The sequence below is a fragment of the Triticum dicoccoides genome, chromosome 7A (assembly GCF_002162155.2).
Source record: "Triticum dicoccoides isolate Atlit2015 ecotype Zavitan chromosome 7A, WEW_v2.0, whole genome shotgun sequence".
Lineage (NCBI taxonomy): Eukaryota > Viridiplantae > Streptophyta > Magnoliopsida > Poales > Poaceae > Triticum > Triticum dicoccoides.
Window position 1 is genome coordinate 103,478,420 of NC_041392.1, and position 16,155 is coordinate 103,494,574.

General features: G+C 46.4%; 1 protein-coding gene across 1 annotated transcript; it reads right to left on the reverse strand.

Annotated features, from left to right (window-relative positions):
* Positions 1-7,845: 7,845 nt before the first annotated feature.
* On the reverse strand, positions 7,846-9,922 carry LOC119332420 (endoglucanase 21-like). The gene is made up of 3 exons (XM_037605605.1): positions 9,266-9,922; positions 8,918-9,172; positions 7,846-8,706 (listed from the first exon to the last, which is right to left on the reverse strand). The coding sequence occupies exons 1-3, from the start codon at positions 9,920-9,922 to the stop codon at positions 8,062-8,064; spliced, it is 1,557 nt and encodes a 518-aa protein (XP_037461502.1). The 3' UTR covers positions 7,846-8,061.
* Positions 9,923-16,155: the final 6,233 nt, after the last annotated feature.

The window sequence follows — 16,155 nt, forward strand, 5'->3', positions numbered from 1 at the left end:
TCGAAATCCGTTGAGACGACACCGTATGAATTATGGTTTGGGAAGAAACCTAAGCTGTCGTTTCTAAAAGTTTGGGGATGCGATGCTTATGTCAAGAAACTTCAACCTGAAAAGCTCGAACCCAAGTCGGAAAAATGCGTCTTCATAGGATACCCAAAAGAAACTATTGGGTACACCTTCTACCTCAGATCCGAAGGCAAGATCTTTGTTGCCAAGAATGGGTCCTTTCTGGAGAAAGAGTTTCTCTCGAAAGAAGTAAGTGGGAGGAAAGTAGAGCTTGATGAAGTATTACCTCTTGAACCGGAAAATGGCGCAACTCAAGAAAATGTTTCTGAGATGCCAGCACCAACTAGAGAGGAAGTTAATGATAATGATCAAGATACTTCTGATCAAGCACCTACTGAAATTCGAAGGTCCACAAGGACACGTTCCGCACCAGAGTGGTACGGCAACCCTGTCTTGGAAATCATGCTGTTAGACAACGGTGAACCTTCGAACTATGAAGAAGCGATGGCGGGCCCGGATTCCGACAAATGGCTAGAAGCCATGAAATCCGAGATAGGATCCATGTATGAAAACAAAGTATGGACTTTGACTGACTTGTCCGTTGAGCGGCGAGCCATAGAAAATAAATGGATCTTTAAGAGGAAGACAGACGCGGATGGTAATGTGACCATCTATAAAGCTTGGCTTGTCGCTAAGGGTTATCGACAAGTTCAAGGGGTTCACTACGATGAGACTTTCTCACCGGTAGCGAAGCTGAAGTCCGTCCGAATCATGTTAGCAATTGCCGCATTCTATGATTACGAAATATGGCAAATGGACGTCAAAACGGCATTCCTTAATGGTTTCCTTAAGGAAGAATTGTATATGATGCAGCCGGAAGGTTTTGTCGATCCTAAGAATGCTGACAAAGTGTGCAAGCTCCAACGCTCGATTTATGGGCTGGTGCAAGCATCTCGGAGTTGGAACATTCGCTTTGATGAGATGATCAAAGCGTTTGGGTTTAAACAGACTTATGGAGAAGCCTGCGTTTACAAGAAAGTGAGTGGGAGCTCTGTAGCATTTCTCATATTATATGTAGATGACATACTTTTGATGGGAAATGATATAGAACTCTTGGACAGCATCAAGGCCTACTTGAATAAAAGTTTTTCAATGAAGGACCTTGGAGAAGCTGCTTATATATTAGGCATCAAAATCTATAGAGATAGATCGAGACGCCTCATAGGTCTTTCACAAAGCACATACCTTGATAAGATATTGAAGAAGTTCAATATGGATCAATCCAAGAAGGGGTTCTTGCCTGTGTTGCAAGGTATGAAATTGAGCTCGGCTCAATGTCCGACCACGGCAGAAGATATAGAAGAGATGAGCGTCATCCCCTATGCCTCAGCCATAGGTTCTATTATGTATGCCATGATGTGTACCAGACCTGATGTTAACCTTGCCGTCAGTTTGGTAGGAAGGTGCCAAAGTAATCCCGACAAGGAACACTGGACAGCGGTCAAGAATATCCTGAAGTACCTGAAAAGGACTAAGGAAATGTTTCTCGTTTATGGAGGTGACGAAGAGCTCGTCGTAAAGGGTTACGTCGACGCTAGCTTCGACACAGATCTGGATGACTCTAAGTCACAAACCGGATACGTGTATATTTTGAATGGTGGGGCAGTAAGCTGGTGCAGTTGCAAGCAAAGCGTCGTGGCGGGATCTACATGTGAAGCGGAGTACATGGCAGCCTCGGAGGCAGCACATGAAGCAATATGGGTGAAGGAGTTCATCACTGACCTAGGAGTCATACCCAATGCGTCGGGGCCGATCAAGCTCTTCTGTGACAACACTGGAGCTATTGCACTTGCCAAGGAGCCCAGGTTTCACAAGAAGACAAGGCACATCAAGCGTCGCTTCAACTCCATTCGTGAAAATGTTCAAGATGGAGACATAGAGATTTGCAAAGTACATACGGACCTGAATACAGCAGATCCGTTGACTAAACCTCTCCCTAGAGCAAAACATGATCAACACCAGAATTCCATGGGTGTTCGATTCATCACAATGTAACTAGATTATTGACTCTAGTGCAAGTGGGAGACTGTTGGAAATATGCCCTAGAGGCAATAATAAAAGCATTATTATTATATTTCCTTGTTCATGATAATTGTCTTTATTCATGCTATAATTGTGTTATCCGGAAATCGTAATACATGTGTGAATAACAGACACCAACATGTCCCTAGTGAGCCTCTAGTTGACTAGCTCGTTGATCAACAGATAGTCATGGTTTCCTGACTATGGACACTGGATGTCATTGATAACGAGATCACATCATTGGGAGAATGATGTGATGGACAAGACCCAATCCTAAACATAGCACAAGATCGTATAGTTCGTTTGCTAGAGTTTTACAATGTCAAGTATCTTTTCCTTAGACCATGAGATCGTGTAACTCCCGGATACCGTAGGAGTGCTTTGGGTATGCCAAACGTCACAACGTAACTGGGTGACTATAAAGGCAGACTACGGGTATCTCTGAAAGTGTTTGTTGGGTGACATGGATCAAGACTGGGATTTGTCACTCCGTATGACGGAGAGGTATCACTGGGCCCACTCGGTAATGCATCATCATAATGAGCTCAGAGTGACCAAGTGTCTGGTCACGGGATCATGCATTACGGTACGAGTAAAGTGACTTGCCGGTAACGAGATTGAACGAGGTATTGGGATACCGACGATCGAATCTCGGGCAAGTAACATATCGATAGACAAAGGGAATAGCGTATGGGATTGATTGAATCCTCGACATCGTGGTTCATCCGATGAGATCATCGTGGAGCATGTGGGAGCCAACATGGGTATCCAGATCCCGCTGTTGGTTATTGACCGGAGAGTCGTCTCGGTCATGTCTGCTTGTCTCCCGAACCCGTAGGGTCTACACACTTAAGGTTCGGTGACGCTAGGGTTATGAAGATATGTATATGCAGAAACCCGAATGTTGTTCGGAGTCCCGGATGAGATCCCGGACGTCACGAGGAGTTCCGGAATGGTCCGGAGGTAAAGAATTATATATAGGAAGTGCTATTTCGGGCATCGGGACAAGTTTCGGGGTTATCGGTATTGTACCGGGACCACCGGAAGGGTCCCGGGGGTCCACCGGGTGGGGCCACCTGTCCCAGGGGGCCACATGGGCTGTAGGGGGTGCGCCTTGGCCTAGATGGGCCAAGGGCACCAGCCCCTATAGGCCCATGCGCCTAGGGTTTCCACCATGGAAGAGTCCATGTGGTGGAAGGCACCCCTAGGTGCCTTGGGGGGGAGGGAAACCTCCCCTTGGCCACCGCCCCCCCTAGTAGATCTCATCTACTAGGGCCGGCGCCCCCTGGCACCCCTATATATAGTGGGGGGGAGAGGAGGGATTTCACACCAGCCCCGGGCGCCTCCATCTCCCCCCGTTACGTCTCTCCCTCGTAGTCTCGGCGAAGCCCTGCTTCTGTGACGCCCTGCATCCACCACCACGCCGTCGTGCTGCTGGATCTTCATCAACCTCTCCTTCCCCCTTGCTGGATCAAGAAGGAGGAGACGTCTCCCGTCCCGTACGTGTGTTGAACGCGGAGGTGCCGTCCGTTCGGCGCTGGTCATCGGTGATTTGGATCACGTCGAGTACAACTACATCATCACCGTTCTTTTAAACGCTTCCGCTCGCGATCTACAAAGGTATGTAGATGCATCTAATCACTCGTTGCTAGATGAACTCCTAGATGATCTTGGTGAAACGAGTAGGAAATTTTTTGTTTTCTGCAACGTTCCCCAACACTAGCTAGCTGCCATCTCTTTAATTATCATGCTTGATTAATTATTATCTGATCAAATTCCATTCTCGTAAAGGCCCTGAAGCAGGTGTCGGGGAATAATCTGTGTGCATACTACGTTTGCGAGAACATTCGCATGATGGCGTCCGAAAGGAGCAGATCTCAAAGCCAGGAGTAGGTACGTTTGTCAGAACACTATTCACAATTTTTACACCATTATCGATATCTAGTCACACAACTAATACACATGCATATTGATCTCCTTCTTAACAGTTCAAAGAGGTGCGGGAGAAGCTCCTAACAAAGGACCGCATAGAAGCAATTCAAGAGGAAATAGCGGGATTTTTGCTCGACCAGGTCATAGATCCCAAAGGAGAATACTATTACCCGCTACCGCCCCCATGAACCACTTCCAATTGTCATCGTGCTCCGAAGGCACCAATTAGGCTAATGCCACTGGCTCCGAAGGCACCAATTAGGAGAAATTGTAGATAGCTAGCTAATTGTATGTGTGAATTAATTAATGGTTGTTGTGAGACATTCGATGATATATATATGCATAACGTGTGCAATATGTAGTATCGTGAAATACCAGCAAACGAAAAAGAATTAAATGGAAAACACAAAATTAAATGAAAAATAAATCATAAACCCAACCCCCCCAACCTTTTAATACCGGTTGGTGCCACCAACCGGTACTAAAGGGCTCCCTGCCCCCGAAGCTGGCTCGTGCCACGTGGTTGCCCTTAGCACCGGTTCGTGCTGAACCGGTACTAAAGGGGGGGCCTTTAGTGCCTACAATTTAGTGCCGGTTACCGAACCGGCACTAAAGGGCCTTACAAACCGGTGCTATTGCCCGGTTCTACACTAGTGATTGAAGGCCACCTCCGTATGCCTAGCAGACATATGTTGCATAACGCGATGGCCATAGGCCCCATTGAATATTTTGGTCAACAAGACCTTATGCAAAAAATCCCAGCTAACAGAGTCATAAGCTTTTTCGGATCAGGGCTTTTGTCTTCATCACCCTGAGGTCATGCATGATTTTAGGAAGGCTAAGAATCACATCTAAGATAAATCTATTCTTCACAAAAGCAGGATTGCGATGGACTGAGAACTTTATGCGCTACCGGAGAAAGGAGAAAAGCAAATCCTTTGGCCAGAAAATTGGCAAAATTATTAATGAGGGAAATCAAACGAAATTGTGTAATGGAACCATCCCCTTTCACTTTGGGAATAAGGGAGAGAATAGCATAATTAAGCCGAGATAAATCCACTATCCCCAAACAGAAGCCTTGTATGATCGCGCAAACCAGCTTCCTCAAAACAGGCCAAAACATCTTAAAGAAGGAACTAGAAAACCCACCTAGGTCAGGAGCAGAGTTAGGATTAGATGAGGAAACCACTGCCTCAATTTCCCCAGTAGACAAGGGAATAGATAGGTAGGCATTATCAGCACCAGAAACTTGCACGGGGCCCTCCCAAAGTTTGTTAGAAATAGAGAAGCTAGAAGGAGGCCTAGCGGTAATAGGAAATGAAAGAAATCATGAAGGTGTTACAAAATCGTAGCCGGCTCTGACACCCTCGTGCCCTCCACACGGAGGTTCTCAATAACACACTGTCTCCTCCTCCCATTTGCAATACCAAAGAAAGAAGATGTGAGAGAGTCTCCTTTCAAAGTCCAGTTAATACTTCCCCTTTGATGCCAGTAAAATTCCACCTGTTGATGAAACTGCATCAAGAGGCCCCCCAACTCATAACGTGACTGTCACCCTGCCTGTGAAAGTCCAAACCGAATTTTGCCCTGCAATTCATCCTTTTGCTTCCGCGCCTCCGCCGCCAAATTCCAGCCCCAACCTTTAAGGATTTTTCTCAACTAGTAAGAAAAGAAGTGCCAGTCATCAATGGGTCCAAATGATCGGGGAACCGAGGCGAGGAGGTTAGAAATCTTATCAGAAAGCATGACCGAAACCCATCTACCAATAGCCAGGAAGCAACAAATTGAAACCTCTTGGCAACAGAAGTGGACGCAATCCCAACATCGAGAAAAAGAGGAGAATGATTCGGTCCTATATGGGGTTGGGCAACCAGAAAAGCACGGGGAAAGGACGAATCTCATGATACATTAACAAACACACGATCTAGGACAGAACAAACAGGATTGGTCTGATGGTGGGACCAAGTTAAACGAGCCCATACTCTTGGTAATTCACGCAAGGCACACTCAGAAATGAAGTCATTGAATGAGTCAGCTAGAGGCTAGGAGAAAATGCCATTATTCTTATCAGAGGGAGAATGAAGTAAGTTGAAATCACCACCGATAAGCAGCGGGAGAGTGTAAGAATCAATCTTATCTGAAATCTCATCAAGGAAAAGGGCTGAGAGGGAGTGATCAGCAGGGCCATAAACCACCAAAACTTCCCAAAGCAAGTCCAATTGTCTGTGCAGTACCACCATACTAGCCCCAAAAAATACCATGGTCAAAATCCACAAAGTCGAAAACATAAAGCTTAGCCCCGATGAGAATACCAGCAAAATGTCCTGACACGGTAAGCATCACCAAGCAAAGCGATCAGACCCAGCGATCGCAGATAGTTCATTATTAGATAAAGAAGCTGTGAAAGTCTCGATCAGACCAACTAGATCAACATTGCCATTTAACACAATCCCTAATTTGGTCCCGATGCCCCCTAGTGCCAAAACCTCTTATGTTCCAGAAAAGAGCTTTCATTTATAAGATAAGTTCTTGATACGAAGACTCAACTTGCATGGATCCGCACAGGATTTAGCGCTCTTGGATGCACTCCGTTTCAACAACACAGATGTAGGTTGGCCACCACCAACCTCCACATCCCTAGCCTTGTCATTATCGATAGCACCCCTACCTTAGCCCCCTTGGCTTTGGCAGTAACCGCGCATTCCTTGGCTTTAGCAATGGTAGCCCGGGCCACCTCATTGGCACAAATAACAGTAAGGAGGTAATTTGGAGAACCAACATTCTAATAAAAAAATAATCCTGAATCAGACAAAACGTTGACTAAATGGCTATCAGGCAAAGAGGGAAGAACAAAAAGAACCGGAGAAGAGACAGCAGGGGTACCTGAGGGAATGGCGTCCTTGGCCGCTGCACAGCGAGCAGCCTTCTCAGCCATGGGCACCCCATCATCCTTGGTGCATCGGCTCTTGCGAGCCGTGGAAATAGGAGAACGAACAGGGACGGAGCGAGTGGACAGGGCGTGGCAGCCCCAATTGAGGCACCAACTGCCGCACTGCCAAGGTCCGCGTCCAGCCACCTGCACAACCCAGCCATTGAATGCTTGGATCCCAAGGACGCTCGGCTCTTAGCCGAAAACTTTTTGGCAGTCGATTTATTCTTGGCAACTGGACCTGATACCTCCGGATCCAGCGGCTGAGGAACATCCACAATCCCGAACAATGATGGAGAGGCAGGACAAGTAGGCACATTGGAACACACAACCAAAAAGGGGTGTCCTGAACGGCAGTAGTAGACCCCACCTATGACTCAGGAACGACTTTAGAGCCTGGAACATCAGCAGCCATAGGCGCATCACCAGCTTTGGAATCATCCTTCACAACAAAACCACCAGATGGAGCACTAGACTTGAATAGACCATGGACTTCAGAGCCTAGCCCCTCCCACTCCGAGTGAAATATATTGCCCGCCTCTCTCCGCCAATTTGGACTTTGGATAGATTTGCTCCAACATGAATGCAATAGCAGAACTAGATTGACTTCTTGTTGCTACCTTTGAGGTCCTTTGTGCAAAAAGTAAGGACATGTTTGCGACATTTTTTTTCTTTTAGGGTCCTTTATGTAGTGTTACAATCTTGCTATAAATGCACCCGTGATTTTATTTTATTTTTTTGCTATAAATGCGAGCTTTCGGACCTTCATGTCCCTGCCCGTTGCACAAAGAAAAAGAAGGCACGGATGAAGAATTTTGCTCCAAGAGAATGTTCTCTTCTAAACAAAACCGACTCTTTCTAGCACATGCGCAGACACGAACTACAAAATGTGTTGATACAGATATGTGTTTGCTGCTTAAAATGCCGGCCTATGCAGCCATGCAATCTATCCATCGTGTTTGCAAACCACATGCACCACTACTCTGCATTCTCTACCTCTCTACCAATAGGAACACTACAACAGTCACCCCGCAAAAAAAAAAAGGAACACTACAACAGTTAACCTAGATCAGTTCAGTGAAACTGCACACTAATCTTAGAACTTTTCCAGTTCAACTTTTCTCCGTGATGGCTGTTTCACCGTGCAAGTGTGCGAAGATGCCAACCATGGGCGCGGTGTTGTACGTGCATGCCTCCGTTTGCATGTAGTTATCACGCCTGTCCCTGAACCGGTCGAGGTGGTCCGGCCCGCCGACGATGGCGCCGACGACAACGTTCGGGTTTGATCCCCTCCGGAGGAACCAGTTGTCGTACCCCTGCATGCACCCGATGAACCTGCCGTCGCCACGGTGGGACACGATGGATGCGCCACGGTGGTGCATCCGCCGCGGGAACCGCTGGCCGTACCCGACCAAGTAGCTCACGCCGGCAGGGTTCGCGCCGAGGACGTAGTCGGTCTGCGCCCGTGCTAGGGCCCGCAGCTCATCGGCGTGCGCCGGCCCGTCGGGGCACTGCAGCACCGGCAGCTCCTGGCCGGCGGAGGTGAGGTAGCGGGAGTAGACGGTGAGGAGGAATGCGGCGTTGGTGACGTACTGCATGTTGTTCCACTGCCGGACGAAGAGCATGCCGCCGGCCGTGCGGTTGACGTTGCCGGCGTCGCCGTTCTTGTTGAGGCAGGCGCAGAGGTAGTGCTCCGCCTTGGCCTTGTACTTCTCCAGCGTCGCCTTGTGCTCCGGGTGCTTCCCTTCCAGCAGCACCTAAAATGACACGACACGTTAGAAAACACATTTTATCCTGAGTGAAATTCGATGTAAATCTATGCAGTTTAATTTTCTGAAGAAATATATGTGAGGAAAACATTTTCGATCGTGCATGCCATACCACCCCAAGAAACAATCGTGCAATATAAAAATTAATTAGAGTATAACTAGTTAATTTGTTGAGCAGTCATGTACAGCTGATGCTCACCTTGGTGGCGAGGATCTGGAGGCCGGCATACTTGACGTCCCAGCTGAACTCCGTGATAGCCCAGGTGGTGCCGCCGAACTCGTCGGCCATGTCCACGGCGTACTCCAGGTAGCTCGCCTTCCCCGTCGCCCGGTGCAGCCACAGCGCCGCCCAAAGCATCTCGTCGCCGTACCCGCTCACCGACGCGTAGTAGCTATACGCCTCGCCGATGCTACTGTCGTACTTTCCCCTGTACTTGTCCCCGAACTCGAACAACTGCCATATGCACGTAACATCACACGTTAGTAAACAAAGTTGATGTTTCATCTATTATGAGCGACAACAATGGCGTTTGATATGCCTACGCACCTGCTCGGCGTGGTGGAGGAGAACTTGTGCGTAGTGGGGGTTGGAGCGGCGGAACACCATGGAGGCAGCGGCCAGCGCGGCGGCGGTCTCCCCGACGAGGTCGGATCCGGGGTTGTCGCTGTCGACCTTGTAGGCCTGCCGCGACGTGGTCATGTCCTCGGGCCGCTGCCAGCAGTAGTGGTCGGTGTCGCCGTCACCGACCTCCGCCCAGAGCACGTACGGCTCGGTGTGCGCCTTGACGAAGTAGTCGGTGCCCCACTTGATGGCCTCCAGCACGTGCCGCCACTCGCCGGCGGCCGCGATGTCGTCCGCGAACTCCATGGCGCTCCACGACAGCATGGTGACCGTGAACGCCATCGGCAGGCCGAACTTGACGTTGTCGCCGGCGTCGTAGTACCCGCCCACGAGGTCTACGCCCTGCTGCAGGCCGTCGGCGAGGCCCGAGTGGCCGCGCCACTTGACGCGCTGGTTGTGCGGCAGGTGGCCCGATCGCTGCGCCTCGAAGTAGAGGAGGCTGCTGTGGAGCGCCTTCTTGTAGTCGAATGGCGCCGCGCCCTTGGCGCCACCGCCGCCATCGGCCGCCGTGAACGGAAGGAGCACGAGCACAAGCGCGGCACAGATGGCGAGAGACGTGAGCATCTTGATTCTTGTCGCCATGTGTGCTCTTCTGCTTTCTCTCTGGGTTCAGCTCAGTTTGTGCTTCTCCTGCTCCTTCCGTCCTCGTTATATAAGACCTGATCATCATGTGTTGTCTCCCCCGTTGACCATCCTTGCTCAAACCCCACATCTTAATACCAGGCGGTTTGGCTCTTGATACCAGGCGTTAAGCTTGTCTGACTCTTAATACCAGGTGGTAATCAATGATTACCGGATCTAGTGCAAAAGAATGTACCTGGGTGGTGTCATTGCGTCAGTGGTCGATGAAGAGGTGGTAACATGTACACCTGGTTGGAGGTTGGTCATGGTTATTCTCGCTGTCGGTAGTGGGAGGTGGAGAGTTATTGGTTTAATGAAGATATATGGAGGTAGGCTAATTAGAAGACTCAGGATGATATAACAATGCTAGCTAGGCAGGGTTGACTTGCGTCGTGCATTAACAACCATGTGGCATGAGGTTGCATATGGGTTGCACGTTCTAAGTTCAGATGTAGAGTATGTTTTGGTCAACATAAAGGCAAGTCTAGGTGGACGGTACTTGTTCATATTGCTCCAATTCGAGAACCACAGAATTGTAAGGCAAAAGAGACGCATGATTTTATTTTTGAGTCAATTACACTACTCGTGCCTGAACTTGGCGAGAAAATTCTGTTTGGTGCTAAAACTTGTGGTATACATTGAACCAGTGACAAAACTTGGCTTGGGAGTGTATCTACGATGCTAATCATGTTTGTATACGCATAGGGTGCTAACGAGGCGCGCCAGCATGGCGCCGGACCCAGTGTTAGTGCAACCTATACATATCCAATGCTACCGGGAATGTATCCGATGCACCCATACTTGCGATGCTACTGGTGCACCGGATGCCGTAGAACATTTTGAAAAATCTGAAGAAAACAAATAGAACATTGACACAACATCGTGTTGTCATAAAACTTCGTATGAAAATTTGAAACATTTCTTAACATACAAAAATGAAAATTTTGACATCAATTTGGTAACGGGCCAAATGTAAAGCCCAACTTATGTTATGTACTATTTAGTGTTGAATTTTTTTTCCCTGCTATGTTTTGAATTTTGACTTGAAATTTTGTAACGACCTACATTGATGTTCTGTGAATGTGCTATTTTTTTATACTTTTTATAACATTTAAAATGTCAACGCCGGTTCGGTGCACCGATAGCATCATAAGCACTCGTGCACCAGATATTCTCCCCTACGACACCACCCTTTAGCTGATATCGTGATACAATTGTACAATGGCAAATAATAGTGCCGAAGATTTGTTCCTACAATCTCAAAAATTCAAACCAAAATCTAATCCTCAAATGGTTAAAAAAAATAGTCGTAAATGTGTCTTGTGTTTTTGTTTGACACTATTAATTTTACATTTTTTTCTTTCTCATGAAGAGGTAACACTGTACCTGGCTAGCGATGGTAATTATACGTGTCGGTACTGAGTTGAACATGGAGTATTAATGGTTTAATTAAGATATAGGAGTACTATATGAAGGTATACTAATTAGAAAACTAGTGATAAAATAAACGAGCTACCCAGGTTTGACTTGCATCTTGCATCAACAACCATGTGGGTGCATATGCACTGCACATTCTAAGTTCAGATGTTAAGTACTCCCTCTATAAACTAATAGAGTATAAGTTTTCTTAGATCACTGACGTTGGATGCAAGTCTAACGTGATTGCTGGTTTTTCTTGTCGCGCCAACGAGAACAACATACTTGTAAGTCAAAGGAAAAGTGTGATGCTGCACGATTCCCTAGTGGGGAATGGATCTAGTGATACAACCCTTTACGTGATACCGTGGTACCATCACGGTGGCCCATATAATTAATATTCAAATTGAGTTAGTATCTAAGATGTGTTCTCACAATGGTGCAAAATTTAGACCCAAATTTGATCTATATAGAGAGAGGTAAAAAGGCAGCCGTGAATTTTGTGATGCTATTCATTTCGGACTTTCATTTTCCCGTGAAGAGGTAACACTGTACCTGGGTGGCGATGGTAAGTCTTCCTGTAGTCAACTGGACATGATAATTAATGGTTTATTTATGACATACATCCTCCATCTTAAATTAGTTGACTTAAATTTATTTAGATACGGATGTATCTAACAAAACATGTGTAAATACATCAACTAGTTCGGATGAAGGGAGTACTATATATCAAGGTACACTAATAAAAAAACTGAGGATAAAAAAGCAAGGCTAGACAAGTTGACTTGCATCTTGCGTCAACAAAATGTGCGTGCGTGTGCATTGCACATTATAAGTTCAAATGTTAAGTATGATTTGATCAAGCATATAGACAAGTCTAAGCTTTGTTCGGAAAAAGGAGGAACCTCCAGCGTTGCATGGATTGATGCATCGTAGCCTTTGGTAAGTCTAAGCTCGCACTAACTTATTGCCGTTGCTCTAATGGTGATATTTTTTGTTGGCAATTTTGCCACCAATTTAGTGACCTTTCAGGTTTTCCTCGCGTGTCAATTTTGTCTAATATGGCTAGTGTCTTCTCTAGCAATGGCCCGGCTTAGATACATGACAGCTAGAGGCAACAGCCAATGCGAATGTGTCAATGTAGTGGTTTATGATAGGGAAGGTGGTGACGTGACCACATGTGATATAGGATAGGCGATGGAGGATAATACTCCTACAATGAAAAATCTTGGTGGCAGATCCAATGACGGTGTCATGAGAAAAGGGGAAGAAAGATGGGGTAGCACGCTCGGACTAGAAGAGAGGCAACAACACAAGGAGATGGATGTAAGGTAAAAGAGACATGCAACGTGGTCCGATAGCAGCGCTCCCGCTGCCTTGACCCATATGAGCGCAATAAAAATCTGCAAACTCCCATGTGTAACAATTTTCCATCATAAAATGTTGGGCAATCCAGAAGCTATTGAGCATAAGTACTTAGATATGGAAAACACCAGACAGAAAATGGGCGTTTTCTCATTTTCTGGCTAGTATTGAACCCAGAAAGACGGATGCATTTATTGTACCTAATATCGTTCGGAAAGGTTGGAGATACTTGGTATTCCATGCATGTGTAATTTTGGACAAGTCCACATCAGATTTTACTACGCCATCATCACTTTTTAGTGATGAACAAATAATACAGTCGCCGATGGGTTTTACGGCCGTCACTGGCTAGTAAGTCATGACAGGCGCACCATTTTACATGCTTTGGGTTTTAACAACTTCTAACATGATTTCAGTGCTACATGAATCATTTCTCAGTAAGAACTTCAAAGGAAAACACCAGAATGGATCACTGTCAAATACAATCTGTTCGATTGTGCAAGACCGTTACTTTTGCACTTGAGTGAAAAATGAGCTAGTAACTTAGGAAGGTGTACAAATCATGTATTATATTCAATTATGCGAAGAGAATCAAGTTTTAATTATTATCGTTCCCAGTTTACATAACTTTTTTTACCTGCATAATCGTATAAACTAACATTACGGTCACAAAAGATATCCATTTTAGATATACCATGAAAAGTTATGTACCTGTTATTAGTTAATTATCCCATAAGTTTCTATTCAGAAGTCTGGTACAAATCTGCAAAACAAAATAATTAATTCATCATGCATTGATCTATATTTGGTTTACTTGAAACTTCTACAAGATATGCAGTTTACTATCGGAAATTGGCAATGGCTCCTAGGTGCATATGCACCCATTATCCAAATACACATTTTGAAAAATTGAAAAATTCCGAACAAAAATCCCGCGTGTATATTCGGACATTCTATGTGCGTGCACAAAGTTTTCGGTGGAAAACGAGGCAAATTATGGAATAGGGGCAACATCCTCCTCGTCTTTGATACACGTGTGGTTGCAACAGATGAGGTGTCAGTTTTTGAAATTTCCTAATATGGCTGTCTGAGCCAGCATGGCGCCTGCCATCACAATACATTTTTTCTAACAGAACATTATGAGCGAAATAACTGTCTTATTTTCACTTCATTGTTCTGGATTGTTAGGCTTGTTAGATATCTGGGCTAGCTAGTTTCCAAGGAGTTAACCAAGATTAAATTTGTAAAGTGGAAGAACAACTTTTATGGGAAAAAATTTAGGTTGGCATGTCAGTTCTGTTTCAAGCAGATTCTTTGGTGAAGATATGTTTGGTTACTGGTAGATTATGCCACTAGGATCTTGTATCCTCAACAAAGTGTTGTCACAAAATTAAGACCAGTGAGACCAGCATTACGCTTGCAAAATTAATGACTAGGTGATAAAAAATATGAGAATCGCCAACTAGTTGGTTGTTGCATCTCTGTCGTGTGCAGCCAGTCCGCGGATGTCGGATCCTAGCGCAACATTGAGGGCTAGGTAAGTGGAATCCCACTCTGTTATTAGCCCCCCATAGACTTCAGTCTAAACAAAAATATGCAGGCAATGACAGCCAAATAGTATGTAATGGTTAGTGCAACAGGAAAAGGCCTTGTTCACTGTACGTAAGCATCATGGTGCCAGCCTAATCATGCCATTAGGTATGCAGATCAGCTGGCTAAGCCGTTGGCACTTCAGAGTTGGCGATCCGAAGATCCCTCAAATGTTGATCAAACTTGTGACACAGAATGTAGACATGCACGTTGCTTCTGAAATTGATAAACGGAAGGCTTTTGCGGAATAGTTGATTGGTGCAAGTTCGTTTATATTATTCTCATACAATATTCAGAGTCAAATGGCATGCCAACCGCTGGTCTGTTACCTACTCTATACTTTTGTGGGGCTTGTTCATTGAAGCTTGTTCATAGGTCGAAGTACTTGACTTTCGTGCTTAAAAGAGCACTAACAAATTAATAGGTGCGGTGCAGAGTTCATTTATGTCAACTTCCCTCGTACCGTGTCTTTTTTTCGATAAAGGATGGACTTTATTAACTCAAAATTAAGCACCAAGAGGATACAAACACAATGAACACACACCCGGTCTCTGCATAGGTAGGATGCACACAGCCAACACCAACACACGCACACAAAAATACGCCGGTAAATAGTTAAGTCATATAAGACCAAAGCTATACGTAGGCGAGAAAAAATATATAAAAAAAGCCCCAAAGCGATCAGATCAACGATCAGCAAACTATAACAATGACCATATATATCTGCACCGACCATCTCATGACACCACACGGACGATGAGATTCTTCAACAGCAACGCCTTCGGGAAGGGAGCGACACTCAAATGTCACCGTCACCGGATCCAGCCACCCAAAGCTAGAATCTAGGCTTTCACCCTGAAGAATCAGTCCGAGCATTCCGAATAATGCCTTCAACAAGGTAATGATGTAAAAAATCGCCATTGCTAGGTATACCAAAATTGGGTCAGACCTAGGCTTTCACCCCGGAGTTCGAGACCGGGTGCTCAAGTAGCACCACCATCGAAGTCATTCAGGTGCTGCACAACCACCCCTCTGCATCAAGACTCCATCCATAGTTTGCATCTCGCCACCGAAGTCAACCACCTGATCTGCAGAGATGAAACTCACACAAAGATGTTTCAATGGCGACTGCAATCAGCGAGGCAAGTAGCCAGGACCATGGGCTGCAACTAGTCGGTGGCCGTCATCTACACGCACGTGCACCTCAAGCGGCCGTCTGTGTGCGTAAGCATCCATGGACAATCCCCGCATGCTTGTCTTGATCGTATTCCAAGCCATGGAGACGAACCAGAACGGAAGACCGGAATCACCGGCTAGCAACCAGATAGGGACGCACCAAGCCATGGAAATAATCTAGATCAGAAGGCTGGCAACCACCAGCAGACTGCCACATCGGGAGGCCGGCAATCACCAGCGAACTTGCTAGATCAGCAGGGCCAGCAACGCACCACGGCGACGGCGGCGGCCAGATCAGGAGGCAACACCAGGGAAGAATGGCATCCAACAGTGCAGCCTCCTGGAGAATTGGAGAGCGCAGAGCGCACAACTCGAGCTGCCACAAAGCCAAACCAATATTGGCCATTGGTATGGAGCAGCCATCGCATCTTCTCCAGGCCGATCTTCATATCTCGAGGAAGACCCTCACGGATCGAAGGGCGTTAAGTCCAAGCGGCTACAGCAGCACCCCACCGGAGGACCAAACACCAACAAAGGCACGACCCATGAACTGATGATGCTGCCAGCCTCCGATTCCGCCGCCGAAGTGCAGATCATCCACGGGAGTGCCACCACCACATGCCTAACACACGCCCACCACACCCTCC